The sequence below is a fragment of the Rhinoderma darwinii genome, chromosome 5 (genome assembly GCF_050947455.1).
Source record: "Rhinoderma darwinii isolate aRhiDar2 chromosome 5, aRhiDar2.hap1, whole genome shotgun sequence".
NCBI lineage: Eukaryota > Metazoa > Chordata > Amphibia > Anura > Rhinodermatidae > Rhinoderma > Rhinoderma darwinii.
In genome coordinates this window covers 314,093,096-314,109,461 of record NC_134691.1, presented here as the reverse complement: position 1 = coordinate 314,109,461, position 16,366 = coordinate 314,093,096, and the positions used below count along the sequence as shown (strand labels likewise).

At 40.9% G+C, this 16,366-nt stretch overlaps 1 protein-coding gene across 1 annotated transcript in view; it reads right to left on the bottom strand.

Annotated features, from left to right (window-relative positions):
• KIF5B (kinesin family member 5B) overlaps nucleotides 1-16,366 on the bottom strand; it is a 55,881-nt gene that overhangs the window by 7,793 nt on the left and 31,722 nt on the right. Inside the window, exons 9-20 of the mRNA XM_075827476.1 lie at nucleotides 16,001-16,105; nucleotides 15,176-15,321; nucleotides 14,424-14,572; nucleotides 13,961-14,142; nucleotides 12,238-12,306; nucleotides 9,787-9,993; nucleotides 7,904-8,047; nucleotides 5,708-5,896; nucleotides 5,101-5,218; nucleotides 3,038-3,099; nucleotides 747-856; nucleotides 149-250 (exon numbers count right to left, since the gene is read on the bottom strand). Of these exons, the coding sequence (XP_075683591.1) occupies nucleotides 149-250; nucleotides 747-856; nucleotides 3,038-3,099; nucleotides 5,101-5,218; nucleotides 5,708-5,896; nucleotides 7,904-8,047; nucleotides 9,787-9,993; nucleotides 12,238-12,306; nucleotides 13,961-14,142; nucleotides 14,424-14,572; nucleotides 15,176-15,321; nucleotides 16,001-16,105 (1,583 nt within the window). The remainder of the gene's footprint in view (nucleotides 1-148; nucleotides 251-746; nucleotides 857-3,037; nucleotides 3,100-5,100; nucleotides 5,219-5,707; nucleotides 5,897-7,903; nucleotides 8,048-9,786; nucleotides 9,994-12,237; nucleotides 12,307-13,960; nucleotides 14,143-14,423; nucleotides 14,573-15,175; nucleotides 15,322-16,000; nucleotides 16,106-16,366) is intronic.

The window sequence follows — 16,366 nt, the reverse complement described above, 5'->3', positions numbered from 1 at the left end:
TGGTGGGAAGGGGTTAAAATCTGTTTGATTTCAACCAATGACCGGATATTCTCTGCCTTTTCTTCAAGGGCATCAATTCACTTTTCATCACTTCCATCCTAATATGTGATCCCCAGCAAACAATGGTTACAGATCTACATCTACTTACGTGAGATCATGCAACATTTTGCTTTTCTCCTGATCTGCGCACTTTAATTTTTCATGCTCCACCCGCAGTCGTTCTTGCTCTAGTATCATTTTCTGGTTTTGGCTGCAAGAATCAATAACCGTATTATTAAAATAAAGGAATGCATGATAGAAGTGTCTGATTTGTACCAAGGCAGCAATCAGGTGACTTAGTAATAAAATGATTAAAATATTGGAACTCCGAGTAGAAGTATTTTTCTAATAAGGGTGCAGTCACACTTTGTACCTTTGCAGAAAACTGTACGGTGTCCAATGGGAAAAACACTCCCGCAATGCAAGAACTTGAGAAATTTAGTTGGGAGTATTTTTCCCATAAACGAACATTGAAAAGTATTCCGCTTTTTTCACGCCACACGTGATGCACCCTAACACATATGGACAGGAGTTTTATACGAATTAACAGCTCTCCCTAAAATCTGCGAAGTCACCTGATTTGGTTGGTAAGCCAGATTTCATACCAATAAATACATCTTTATCTCAATATGGCCCTCAGTATTGGGACACGGTGGGCGAGTCTCGCTTACGTAGAACACTATGGTCAAAGAGAATGAATGACTTACTCTTGGAGCTCTGTGATAATCTTCTCCTTAGCGTCAATCTCATCCCTCAGATTGCTCAGCTGTTTATGATGAGTTTCCCGATGACTTTGAATCTGTTGCTCCACAGCGTGCTAAAGAATAAAGAATATACTATTAATATCCAAGAATTGATCATCTTATTTGGACACAAAAGTACTTGTTTCAAGGAATAAGAATGACTAATAATGGAGGTGCAACACCCAAACCCCCACGGCTCTGCTAGGACTCTATGGTGATCTACGTTTGGTTCAGTAGAACAGTGGGGGTTGTGGGTATTGCCAACACAATACAGATGCCTTAAAAGTGGCTTGTTTTGTGACCGTTTGAAACTGGCATTATTCTGCAGATTGGTTGTATGAATCCACAACAAAAATGTATATCTGCAAGCCGTTTCCTGAAATCCTTCTCAAGACTTATGAGTTTAGAGTCTTCTGGGTGTAGGAACGCTGGAGATAAAACCAGTTTATTAGAAATACATACTAGCAAATGTCTACTCATACCTATAATAGTTTTATTGTTGTTTTTTTAATCTATATTGACACATTCACAAAAAAAAAAACAACAAAAAAAAAACAGACTGATAACTTCTACAACCTTAGGCCGGATTTACACGAGCGTGTGCATTTTGCGCGCGCAAAAGGCACTTAATAGCTCCGTGTGTCAGCTGCATATGATGCGTGACTGCGTGCTCTTCGCGCAGCCGCCATCATTATGACACACTGTATGTTTGTAAACAGTGTTGCGCGAATCGCGTGCATCCCATGGAATGCTTCCGTGTGGTGCGCATGATTTTCATGCACCCATTGACTTCAAATGCCTGAAAACCGCAGAAATATAGGACATGTCGTGAGTTTTACGCAGCGGACTCACGCTGCACAAAAATCACAGACTGTCTGCACGGCCCCATAGACTAACATAGGTCCGTGCAACGCACGTGAAAAGCACGCGCGTTGCACGGACTTATATCACGTTCGTGTAAATCTGCCATTAAAGAGGATCTGTCAACACAAAGTTCCCCATCTCCTACATAATGTAGACAACAGTGGTTTTTGACCCATTTTAGATTTATGCTAATGACTTTCTTAATAGACAACTGGGCGTGTTTTTAGCTTTTGACAAAGTGGGCGTTGTACAGAGGAGTGTGACACGCTGACCAATCAGCGTCATACACTGCTCTGTTCATGTACTCCTCGCAAGATCACGATGTGCTGTCACTTACTCACACATTAACGTTACTGAAGTATCTTCAGCGTGAATAGACATCGCTTCCAGCCAGGACGCGATGTCTATTCACAATCCTGACACTTCTGTAAAGTTTGTGGGACTTCGACAGCACAACGTGATCTCGATGTGCTGTGTGAGTAAGTCACACACAAACGTTATCGAAGTGTCGGGATTGTGAATGGTCAAAAGCTAAAAACACACCAGGATGCGATGTCTATTCACAATCCCGACACTTCGATAACGTTTGTGTGTGACTTACTCACACAGCACATCGAGATCACGTTGTGCTGTCGAAGTCCCACAGACGTTACAGAAGTGTCAGGATTGTGAATAGACATCGCGTCCTGGCTGGAAGCGATGTCTATTCACGCTGAAGACACTTCAGTAACGTTAATGTGTGAGTAAGTGACAGCACATCGTGATCTTGCGAGGAGTACATGAACAGAGCAGTGTATGACGCTGATTGGTCAGCGTGTCACACTCCTCTGTACAACGCCCACTTGGTCAAAAGCTAAAAACACACCAGGATGCGATGTCTAAGTGGGCGTTGTAAAGAGAAGTGTATGACGCTGACCAATCCACGTCATACACTTCTCTCCATTCATGTACTCGGCACATAGCGATCTTGCGAGATCACGATGTGCTGTCACTTACTCACACACTAACTTTACTGAAGTGTCTTGAGAGTGAATAGACATTGACTCCAGCAAAGTTGTCTATTAAGTAATTAGCATAAAGCTAAAATAGGTCATAACTTGGTCAAAATTGATCGTTTTTCTAAATAAAAAACACTGTAAAGAAGTCTGTATTTCCGAGGAAAGCCAATCAGAAACTAAACGGTACAGCAGCCACCCAGCGCTTATGTCGGTTTTAGCGACCGGTGGGGGTCTCGGTGCTCGGACCCACACCGTTCAAAACTTCTTACATGTCACTATGACAAACTTTTCTTATAAGTTTAGTTACGCTTTAAAAATCAATTCAACATTTACTCTAAATCTCAATAAGCTATAAAAAAAAAAATACAACAGAATCATTAGTATGTGCCATACCTTGACTTCATTTGCAGTCTGTACTTTATTCAAGTGTTCCTTCTCCATTTCATGAACTTTTTCTAAAAAAACAAATCAAAAAAGCAAAACCGTCATGAAAGTAATTTTTAACAATACAAAACTTGCAGTCTGCTATAAACATTATGCACTGAATTGGTAATACTTTTCACATTGTTAAAGGGTAACTAAACGTTCAAACTTCTGACATGTCCTAGTGACATGCCAGAATTTTGATTGGTGAGGGTCCGAGCACCGAGACCCCAACAAATCGCTAAAACGAAGCGGCAGAAGTCCTCGTGTTAGTGCTCAGCAGCTTAGTTTCTGTTCGGCTTTTCCTGGAAAGCCGATGTATCAGAGTACGGGCTCAGACTTTCTATTGAGCACGTACACCGCTACATTGATTTCCAGAAAAATCCAAACAGAAATCAAAGGGCTGAGCGCTCACAAGAGGACTTCTGCCGCTTCGTTTTAGTGATTGGTTGGGGTCTCAGTGCTCGGACCCTCACCAGTCAATACTTCTGGCATGTCACGGACATGTCAGAAGTTCTTTGAACGTTAAGTTACCCTTTAAAGCTTACGCAAACCTATTGGACAGAAAGTGGATTGACCATCATCATACTTGGACTGCAGCCCGTAGAAGCAATCATACATGTGAAGACCATTACTTCACAAGAGTAAGAACAGCTGTACAAATATTCAGCGTATCTCAAAAATATCTTCTTGTAGAAATAAGACCTAAAAGAATAATTATTGTATGGCTGCGATCACATTAGACATCCTTGTTAAGACTTTCTCAAGCTCATAATTCTTTGCACACATAAAGTACAATTATAACAAAACACGTGTAGGTAACAAGTAAATGGGATGTCTTACTAGGACAACGTCTTGCCAAATACCCTATTAAAGGCTATGTACACTTTTGATGGGCATTATTTATTTTGTAATAAACCGGTCAGTCAGTGCGTGTTTGGTGTAACTTTAGAATTAGTATTTATTAAAAAAATAAAAATTACTTTGAGATACAGCTTCTCTGCATTCTCTAGATCTTTCATTTTGACCGTAATCAGTCAGTGCGGTGGACCCGATAGGAACAGGATTTAGCGTTACACACAGCTACTCTGTATACAGAATACAGAGAAACTGTATCTAAAAACGTAAAACACATTTTAAATAAAGACTAATTAAAAAGTTACACCAAACACACTGACTGACCGGTTTATTGAATTTTTTTTTTTAAAAATTAAAAAATAATAAAAGCCCATCAAAGGTTTACATAGCCTTTAAAGGAGTTACCTCTGAATACCAGTGGTTCCCACTCTTGCAGACCCCAGTTTATCCACATATTGATGCACAACCAATCGAATGACCACCAATGTAATGCTATCTGTAAGTATGGATTTCAGAAGCCAGACACGGGTCAACTTAATTTGAAGGGGCTGTCATTAAGACAACCCCTTTAAGAAAGGAAATAATACTGGAAATGGGATGACAATATGGAATATGCTAAATGTCAAAAGGTACACCGCCACTTTAATTTGATTCGGATAGTATTTATTTATTTTTTTTAAAGTCTTCTCTGTGACCTAGGTTTACCACTACTATTTACTTTTGTAAGCCTCTGGTTCACATCTGCGCTATGGCGTCTGTTCCTAATTAGAAGCCATGATGCTGTGCCAGATCAGTCATACGATGTAGCCTAACGGTGCCCACTGACACATATCTCTCTATATCTAAAGCAAGACACACACACACAATTTGTTTTAGTTTTTTTAAGCTCAAGGCAATAGTTCATCCTAAAAACAAGTATACAGGAAGGACTTTTTGGATACAATCACCTTATGGACTAAATAAAAATAGGCTTCAATCAGACGAAAGAGAAAATGCATCCAAATTATGGAGAAGGTCAGTACTTATCACAAATTTCTGTCTTTTATGAAGACTCCCTGTCACCCCTCCCAATTTTCATAAAATACCTCAGTGGGTTTTCTAGAATATCTGGTCTGTGTAGTTTATAATGACTTTTACAGAATGATTATATAAAGCACAACAGCATAAAGCCCCACCCTGTGCCCGCAGCTTGACAAGCTCCTCGTTCAAAGAATCCACAGACTCCTCCATTTGCCTCTTCTTCTGTTCCAGGTTCTGAACATATTCTGTCAGTGACTTGATCTTTGCTTCATGCTTTTAAAAACAAAAAAAACCACCACCACAAAGATTAGAGGTTATTCAATGTAAAAGTATTCCTAAACCACAATCTATTGCTTAGAAGGGTTTGTGCTAGAAGCAAAAAAAAAAAAACAACAAAACATTTCATTAAGCAGTTCCCCCACAAAAGATGAGCTGATAGCAGGGGGTCCGACTGCTGGAACACCCAGTGATCACAGGGGGAGGGGGAATCCTAAACGTACACATTACACAGGAGCCTTAATTCAATAAGCGAACATTTAATATATAATTGCAGCACCCTCTCGAGTGTAAGCCCCCTCCGCCTGACGTCCAAATGCTCTTAAAAGGAGGTATGGACAGGAGATTTCAGTATTCTAAAAACACTGCAGAAATTTGCCTCAATGCCTACTGTCATACTTACACCATATAATACAAAAAAAAAAAAAAAAGCCTTCGGGTTTCACATTCCAGTGTGTGTAGTGGCCACAGACTAGAAGTATTTACCTGAGAGATACGAAGCTGGCATGCAGCAAGTTCCTTCTCGTTTTCCTCCATTTTCTTGTTGCTCTCGGTTTGAGTGCCCTCCAGTTGCTTGCAGCGCTTCACCATGGTCTTCACTTCAGATTTCATTTTACTGATATACAGTCTGGCAACTGTGAACTCCTCATCGATCATGCCGCTCACTTCAGGTTGCTATTACGAAAAAGAGCATATGAACTTTTTTTTGTGTCCCCCTCAAATAGTTCAAAGATCAATAAATACAGACTATTGTATGTGTGGTAAGGAAACCTGCGGAGGGTTCCATCCTCAGAGATCACAAACTAACCAGATTGGAGTAAAAAAAAAACAAAAAAAAAACGTAACAGTTTTCTATAGAAGAGAGGTGGCACAAATGATAAAATTATATTTTTTCTCTTCATTTAGGACATTATTTAGGTGATCTATGAATATGAAAAAGGACATCACCCCTGGTTTCAATGACAGAAGTAAAAACATCCCTCATAGGCTCTGTTCACATCATGTTATTACCCCATTTCAGACATTTTCACATACTGGAGAAACCTATATAAAAGTTTAATCTAACTTTTCCATTGTCCAGTGTACTGAAAAGCTTAAAGAGGCTCTGTCACCAGATTTTGCAACCCCTATCTGCTATTGCAGCAGATAGGCGCTGCAATGTAGATTACAGTAACGTTTTTATTTTTAAAAAACGAGCATTTTTGGCCAAGTTATGACCATTTTTGTATTTATGCAAATGAGGCTTGCAAAAGTACAACTGGGCGTGTTGAAAAGTAAAAGTACAACTGGGCGTGTATTGTGTGCGTACATCGGGCGTGTTTACTACTTTTACTAGCTGGGCGTTCTGATGAGAAGTATCATCCACTTCTCTTCACAACGCCCAGCTTCTGGCAGTGCAGACACAGCCGTGTTCTCCAGAGATCACGCTGTGACGTCACTCACAGGTCCTGCATCGTGTCGGACGAGCGAGGACACATCGGCACCAGAGGCTACAGATGATTCTGCAGCAGCATCGGCGTTTGCAGGTAAGGGTATGTTCACACGGCGGGGGTCCGTAACGGCTGAAATTACGGGGATGTTTCAGCCTGAAAACATCCCCGTAATTTCAGCCGTACCGGCATGGGCAGGCGCTTGAACGCCGCGTCAATTACGGACGTAATTAGCGCTGCTATTCATTGGAGTCAATGAATAACGGCTCCAATTACGGCCAAAGAAGTGACAGGTCACTTCTTCTACGCGGGCGTCTATTTACGCGCCGTCATTTGACAGCGGCGCGTAAATATACGCCTCGTGTGAACAAACAAACGTCTGCCCATTGCTTTCAATGGGCAGATGTTTGTCAGCGCTATTGAGGCGCTATTTTCAGACGTAATTCGGGGGAAAAAACGCCCGAATTACGTCCGTAAATAGGCCGTGTGAACATACCCTAAGTCGATGTAGCTACTTACCTGCAAACGCTGATGCTGCTGCAGAATCAACTGTAGCCTCTGGTGCCGACACGATGCAGGACCTGTGAGTGACGTCACAGATCTGCACTGCCAGAAGCTGGGCGTTCTGAAGAGAAGTGGATGATACTTCTCATCAGAACGCCCAGCTAGTAAAAGTAGTAAACACGCCCCGATGTACGCACATAATACACGCCCACTTGTACTTTTACTTTTCAACACGCCCAGTTGTACTTTTGCAAGCCTTATTTGCATAAATACAAAAATGGTCATAACTTGGCCAAAAATGCTCGTTTTTTAAAAATAAAAACGTTACTGTAATCTACATAGCAGGGCCTATCTGCTGCAATAGCAGATAGGGGTTGCAAAATCTGGTGACAGAGCCTCTTTAACTATGAGAGCATCATACGATGTATACACACACACACAACTTTTAAAACCATTAAAATAAATTAGCTTTTTTTTTTTTTTATGAGGGGCTGTAAAAATAGAAGCCAAATAAAACTAGTTGCTGACAAAGTATTCCAATAGGTATGATCCAACACTTCCAAGCTATAGAAGCCACAATTATTTTAGACTGTCTGGGTTAGTCGATAAAAGGGACATTACAAGCATAAGTAAATTGGTAAAGCCTGGATGTATTATTGCAAGGTCTATATACAGAGAGCAACAAGGTTTACATTATTATTTATAAATATATTTATGAAGAACACACAATATAAAGTAGACCACTTACCTTTGAGTCGTTGTTTCCTACGGCTATGCCAATCTCAGCCAGATCCTTCAGTAAAGAAGTCATCATCTCGGTAGCCCTCTTCTTTTGATGGTTCGTCATCTCTTTAAGTTTCTGGAGTTCAGAGTCTAAACTGGACAAAATTACCTTTAAAAAAAGAAAATCAAAATAATTTAGGAATATATTGACAAGACAATAACATTTTTGCTGTGAAATTCACCTTGCACCAAATGCCCCTAAGACGACAAGAATCTTAAACGTGGGATGTCCCCATAAAAACACTTGAGGAATCTAAAAGTAAACAATGTTAAAAATACAAATATTTTACCAATCAATATTTTTCTAAAAATTCCTTTTGTCAATATATTCTGCAGCGCTGTACAGAAGTTGTAATCATTCACTGTCCCCGGTGGGGGTCATAATCTAAAATCCCTACCTGTAGGTTCTTGGGAGTGTGGGAGGAAAAAACAGGTCACCGAGAGGAAACCCACGCAAACAAGGGGAGAACAAACAAAGTCTAACACAGTATAGTAACTTAAAGGGAAACTCCAAACTAAATGATCTTCTGATAGGTTAGATCTATGTGAAGATCACATTAGCTTGCAGAGAATATGTCAAAGCAAAGCCCTTTCACCCTGGATATCAGCAGTTGTCCAAGATCACCGGCTACACCAGTGTGATTATCTCACAGGTATCCATGAAATACCAGAAGAACATTTTGACCGTGAAAGGTCCGGACCTGTAAAATTACATAACAAATGTACAAAAATGTGTCTATGCAAGACTGGAGCAGCTCCCAACCGTCACTAAGTCTTCCTGCTGGTCCCACAGACACCATGTTTAGCCATACAACGCATTGCCTATGTGGTTTCACTAAATAAATTTGCCGTGTCGTCTTAATATCAACGCAGTTCTACATAAAATAAATAGGTGGGGTTAAACAGTGTGAGCACGTGTTTTGCTGAAACTTTAAACGGGCTTTCCCACAAAATACATGTATGATCGCTGGGGGGTCCAAGCCACTGGTGCACATGCTCAGCTAGCGCTCCATACATTTCTACAGGACTTCCGGTACTGCCGTCTCCGAAAGCCCCATAGAAATGAATGGAGCACTTCGGGGGACTTTCGGTCCCCAGTTGTCCTCATTGCTGGGGGTCCAGCAGTTGGACCCTCAGCGATCACACATGTATCCCCTATCTTCTGAATTACGCGATACATGCGTTTGTGGAAAACCCCTTTAATAAGTTCCCTGTCAATGTCCGTGTGCTATGAGCAGCTCAAAGGCCAAATTCACATATGGCAGAGGTTTTACACGGGAAATTCAGCATGCGTTACATACGGATTTTGCCACAGATTTGCAGAGGGTGAAATCTGCTGTAGAACCCCGACACAAATACGATACATATAGACCATGCTGCATGCTCTAAAAATTGGCGTGTTACAGCGCGAATGGGATTTGCCATAACTGTACACTGGGGGATTTTTCATGCGTAATTCTGAAAATTCAAGACAACCATGTCACATGAATGCAGCCCAAGACTCCAACCGAGGAAGGAGGTAGAGTATCTTACAGTGAGGTCCACTCTCTCAGCTCTCTGAGAAAAAATGCTATTGAGTCAAATGCTATTTACCCAAAGGTGATCAAATCTCTAAAGGGAGAGGACAGGGTGGACTGGATGCCTCATATATTCACTATGTAGGGTTCAGCAATTCCATAGCTGACATTCTTGCATTCATAGCTTTATGCTTACAAGGTACCTTCATAAGACGGTCCTAAAAGGGATTTACATGATTCACGTGTCAAAATGTTTTCCAATTAACTAGTTCTTTATGTACCGTACTGACATTTTATAGGACTTATTGTACAGACACCCTCTGTGCCTCACCGATTTCTGGTTGAGCTCGTCACTCAGAATCTCGTACTCCTTAGCCTTGTCCTCTACTTCCTGTGATTTTTGATCGTAATTGACAGCCAGTTCTTCCAAGGCTTGTAGCACTTCTTTCACTTCCTCTTTGGAGGCGTCATTTTCAGCCTGCAGACGATTTAACTCCGCTTGCATATTATCCTGGTCCCGTCTGGTGGAAGCCAACAGCTGAAAGTTTTGCAAAAATCATTAGAGCAACTTGACAATGAGAAGATCTTCAATAACTATCCCATTGCAGACAAATAATATACAAGCTGGACTGGTTAAAAACAGAACTAGGATAAAAGTTCAAAAGAGCTTGAGGTACTACTCCATTAAGAAGTTACTGCGTGCCATTCGAGATCCCGTGTGCGTAGCAGCTCCTCAGTACTAAGCATCTAGTTGTCCCTATCCACTTTGCCTTCTGTCTGCTCTGCAAGCTCCGCAAATAGAGTTTACAGACTTATGTTCTTGAACTGCTACAGTCATGAGAAGGCAGCACTCAAGATACAGACCTCTATAAAATGCCTAAAAGTGGCCATATACATTAGATTAATGTTGGCTGAACCCACCGATCTCAGCAGGACCGGTCGACCATCTAATGTCTAACGCCTCATGCACACGACCGTGTGCGCCGGCTGTGTCCCGTCAGTGATCCGAGGAAAGATAGAACATGTCCTATATTTACTCGAATCGGAGCCTCGGATAATTTTTTCACAGACCCGACTCACCCTATGAAGACTATAGGGTGCAACTCGGATGCCGTCAAAAACTGTCCGAATGGCACAAAGGTCGCGTGCAAGAGGCATAAGGCGGCGCCCCCCACATTTCCCCAGGCTGATCAGGCTGTTGAATTTCAACATGACTGATCCTTTGATTCCTAAGGAGATAAGCCGATAACAGAAGTCTGGCAGCGGCTCTCTCCCTTCTCCCTACAATAAAAACCATTCACACTCTGCTGAGTGCACGCGTCCGGGGGGGGGGGCGGGGGGGTTGGGGGGGGAGTTGTTAGGAATAACTGACCGTTCGGCCAATAGCGATCTAAAGTGTATGGCCAGCCTAAGGGCAGTTAGAATAACAGGCACAAGGGATATGAAGCATTACATGGAGCCCACTAAAATAAGCTGTATATGTAATGCACACACGTTCCCCCTGAGTGAGAGCTCCTATTTGTAGAAGCTCTCTGTTCTGGATAATGAACAACCCATTTACCCCTGGAAAAAATAAAAAAAACAACACTCCAATGTATATATGGCATATATTTTCGATGAACTCTATATAAGTATCTAAGAATTCTTTTTAATTTATCCACTTTCTGTTCAATGCTGTATATGAGATCCTTCACGTGAACATCGAATACAGCTGCCACTTAAGCCCGCTATCGGCCAATAATGTAACTTTGATTTTACATGCAGGCACTAGATATGGATTTCATGGGCTATTGCCTCAGAGGCCCCACAAAGATTGCAATATGGGTCCTTACAATGACCCTTAGGGCAATGCCATATTCCTCCGTAGAAAGAGTTTGAGTGACTAAGGCTTTGTGTAAAAACTAAATCATAATGGATCTGATCAGACTTTTGGACACATCAACAGAAGAAAAAAAATGTTTAATGTTTGAAAGAAAATCTCTACATTGTGATTTACATTTAATTATTTTATTTTAAATTTGCAATCAATAAAGAACGAATCTCCCGATTACTATGACAAGTGAAACAGATTGGCTGTTCCAGTGATAATTTAGTTTCTTGGCAAGAAATACCACCAAGATGACAAAAAAAAGCCCTGCACACAACTGACAGGGTTACTAAAGTCAGGGAACAGATACTGCGAAAAAAAGTCACTGACTAGCCCTTTGACTCCAGATTATGACGACTGCTTACTAAAACAACTGACTTAACTGAATTTCTATTATTGTGAATGTCACAACCATCACTCACAAATTGAATCTGAAACATTTCACGGCCTTTTCTCACGGATCCGTGTGTCCGTTATGGTATCTGTGTGTACTCCGTGTCCGTTCCGTGTTTCCATTTCAAACAGACGTTGTGCTTCCGTTAAAAAAATGGAAGGTATTGAACTTTATTTGAACTTGTCACATGTCCTAGTCTGTGAACTTTGGCACGCCCTGCTGTTAGGGCAACGGATCCGTCAAAAACGGACGGCGCATGGAAGCCTTCCGTGTGACGTCCGTTTTTTTGACGAACCCATTGACTTCTATGGGCCCCACGATCACGGAATCACTGACCAAAGTAGGACATGCTCTACTTTTGACGGAACGGATCTGTCAAAATAACGGAAGTGTGCATGGGCCCATTGAGGCGAGTGGGCATGAGGCCTTACAAGACAAAAAAAAACAAACACATTTCATTCAAAAAAAAAAAAAAAAAGTCCATTGTTAGGGAGACATCTGAATGTTTTTGTATAACATACCTCTTCTTGATCCAACATTTGTTGTTTTAGCTTCTCTACCAGCTGACTCTGCTGATTAATCTCTTCATCCTAATAAAACACAATAAAAAAAAATGGGTCACTTATCTAGCGAGAACGTAACTTGAAAATAAAACCGCCATTGTGCTTCGAGTATTGTGGAATTTCTTCTATGTGCTTACAATATTAATAATGCAGTAATCATTTCCAAGTGAGTTGAACAACCTCCAAATAGAAATCAGACTGGCTCGCCATCAAGTTGAAGTGCAAAATCGTAAATAGGCAAAGTTTAATCATAGGGCCTTGGAATAGAAGATCGAATTGAAAAAGCCAAATGGAATTTAAAAACACCAGTGCCACTTCATCAGTACATGCGGGCAGCGCTTATAAAGGCAAAGTCGCACATCCTCTTCAGCAGACGGAGCATGTGACTTACAGCACCCCCAAACTCTAGTTCTGGGGCTGTTCAAAAAGATGTAGAAGTACTCCAGCAAACCATAGGCATCTTTAAAAGATACCATTATCTAAAGTGCCACTGCCTCATGGTAGTTGTAACTACCACAGAAAGGAAGGCAAAAGAGTGAATGCAAACCCAAAATGTGTCAAAAATAGCAAAATTGTATTCCCACCAAAAGGACAGACAAATTGAAAACGTTGTATACAATAGTAGTAACAGCGATCCAAAATAAGATACACCGTAAAGTGTGAACAGACCCCAAACAGACCTGCCGAATTGAATGTGAAGTACAAATAAGGACCCCCCTTCAATGCATATAACAATTTATAAAATAGGATAAGACCATACGTGACATGCAATACAAGGCACATAACCAAAGAATCAGAAAAATCAAAGTTAGTACGAGTCCCACACTTTTTTCCTAAATACATTAAAATAGGTTTTCTGAGCATAGAAAAAAAAAAAAAAAAAAAAAAAAACACAGAAAAGTACTTCTATGTATTAGTGTGCTCACCAGGTAATGCTACTAAAGCGAAGAAAGCGTTAATTTTATTCATCCTCTTTTCCAGCACCTCTGTTTTGAGGCGGTCAGGGCATGCTGTGGGCGGGTGGGAATACATATAAAGAACTACAGCTCCCATGATTCCTCTGCCCTCTCAGACATTGCCCATATTTACAGCTGCTAACATGCCACTTTATTTGTGACAAGGTGTAAGGTAGTGCTGGAATTACTCACTGTCTCACTGCTATTGAGACACAGCTCTGCACTACCTGCTTCCCAGCATGTGAGACACAATCCTTATAGAGATAGGGAGGGAGAAAACCATGTGTTCAGTGTACAAGACATCACATAAGCAGGCGATAAACACCAGGAACTTAGAGACATTTCTGCTACAGACCGTACATTAAAAGTTGTGTGCAAATGGTTTAACTGGGGCATGATTTCTCACTTAAAGATCGAAAAAACTTTTATCTACTCCGTCTTCCAATTTCTTATCTGGGCTACTGTATTGGCAGTATAATAGATGGTCTGTTTTCGGTTTAGGTTCCAGGATTTTTGGTGGCAAGAATAGCGCTGCAGATTTTTGTTAAAATAGCAATGAAACCCCACCCGAACGTGAAAAATCGCCAATGTGAACAAAGCCTGACTGTATATAGTAGACTGTATTCCCTATACACACTGACCGCTTAAGTCAAGAAAGGTAGGAGGCTATTAACCAATTTACTAGTACTAGATTCTGAAGATCTCAAAAACACAGAACATTTTACCTTGTCATCCAGCTGTTTGTATAGTTTAGTAACCTCATCTTCGCATTTCCTCCTTTCAGCATCCGTAAAATTAGCAGCAAGGGTGACAGCGGGCTTGTCGTTGGCTACTACTGTATCCACTACAAATGCATCCATGTTAGCCTTTTCTTTATCAAACTGCTCATCAACTGGTACAGTTTCACCTGCAAGGCACAGAACACGTTAATACCTGCTGAGATACCCCTGTAATTGACCGACTATCCTAATCTGAGAATATGATTTAATTTGGCAAATAAGATTTCAATCTGCTCCAAGTCATGTGCGTCTTAGACTAGCTAGGTGCTCCATTTATAGCCCCTTAACGCTAACGTAGCACCTCAAGCGACAGAATCCATAGGCGACTAAAATATATAGCTAAAGCAGGTAACTATTTCTGATCTCTATAGCAAGACCTACAATGTGAACCTGACAAACATTGACACACCTTTACGCCAGCGAGCGAGCTCATTCTCAAGCCACTGCACTGTATTCCGCAAAAACTTTGTTTTCTCTTTTTCTTTCTCATATTTCTTCTTCCACTGCTCAGCAGTGAGCTCCACATTAACACAAACTGTATTCTTGATGGTCTTCGCTCTAACAAAAGCAGAAATAAAAATGTCAAAAGGGGATATTTCCATCTTAGACATTTATGGCATGTCCACATTATATGGCATAAGTGTCTGATAGATGCCGTTCTCAGCTCTGGGACCCACACCATTCCCTAAAATGGGGGCCCCCCCGACCCAGTCTGGTGAAGCAGCTGCTCGAGAGATAGGTGTGGGTACCAGAGCTGGGACCCGCATCTATCAGACATATATGGCATATTCACAAGTGTGGACGATGTGAGGATAAAGAATATGTTTGTTTCATGTTACCACGCTTCTGAACAATACAAGGATCATACCACTTTAGCCAGTGTGTCTTATTAGCTACCCTGCATCCTGTTCCTCCGTATACGATTGAACCCTTACTACTATATTGCATCAGAATAGGAGACTTTATATTTCCACTACACAAGGAGAATAATGATGGAAAAGAAGTGGCAGCGATGTAGATTGGAATGAAAAAAGGTTGTCTCTTATTAGAGCATATGGATATAATAGTAGGGGCCGTTATCGTGCAGCGGATCTCACTCTGGAGGACCATGTATTACTTCGATATGCATCTATTTTTTGATCAGGGACTTCCATTACAAACCTTTGCCCAAACAGAAGTGTAGACTTTGTTTCCGATTCATTATAAGATGATGGTGAACAGCAAATGACAATAGTGGTTCTGCAATTTCCTCCCAGGGAATCTTGGAGGATTCTGGTCATTTTACTATCACGATATGGAATATAGACCTGTATGAAAAAGATAAAAAAAAAAAAAAAAAAAGTCTATTACAAGTTGAACCATGAAAAGCAACATAATAGAAAATATGGCTATAAATACCCGAATATGAGTGAACATCTCTTATCACCCAAAACAAAGATAAGCTGGCGTAGTTAAATCATACTCTAGCATTTTCCTTTATGCAGGAATATAACTACTGTAATTCATACACCGTTCACTTAAAACTGGTAAATATCAGATCAAAAAGTATTACAGTAAACATTTAAGGGTTTGTCTGGCTTAGAAAAAACTTTTTTTTTTTTTTTAACTATTAGGGAGGTACTAGATAAGGGGGGGGGGTAAAGTGAAGTTACATAGAGAGTGGCTACAAAGAGCGTCTTCCGCTCTGGAGGTCTTGTCACGCAGCATCACATTGACAGGCGCTTAATTTCAGTGGCCGAGCAAGCAACGTATGGACAGGCCAGATCTGGCAGAAAAGAAGCCACTCCTACACAGGGGCTCATCGTTCTGGCTCATGGAGGAAAGTCCCCTCTTTCACGTCCAAATACCCTTATAGGTGTATTTATGGGACAACCCCTTTAACACTGCCACATATAAACAAACCGTATTAAAAAAAAAAATGGATATCGGTCGCATGTGACTGAGACCAAGGACATAATGCTAGGAATACCGCACTGCAAAGCTTACATTGCCTTCTGCTAGGGCTGAGATGACATTGCCAAGAGATGACAAGGATTTATTAATGTTTTTAGCTTCATCCAACACTGAACCTTCAGCTCCAGTTTTGCTAACCTAGAAACAGAAGGGAAAAAAAAAAGAAACACAAAAGTTTGTCAGCGATGGTAACTTCACATGTAGAAGCAGCTCACAAACTCATCTGCATTACTTTTAAAGCAAATATAAATGAAGCACGTATAGCACTGTCAAATGTACATTCGTAAGTAAACATTTGAGGATCAGAAACTAAAGCTGGCCATACACATTAGAGTAAAGTCGGCCGCACTTGCCAAGTTTGGTGGGATTGGCCGATAATCTAACGTGTATAGTACTGCC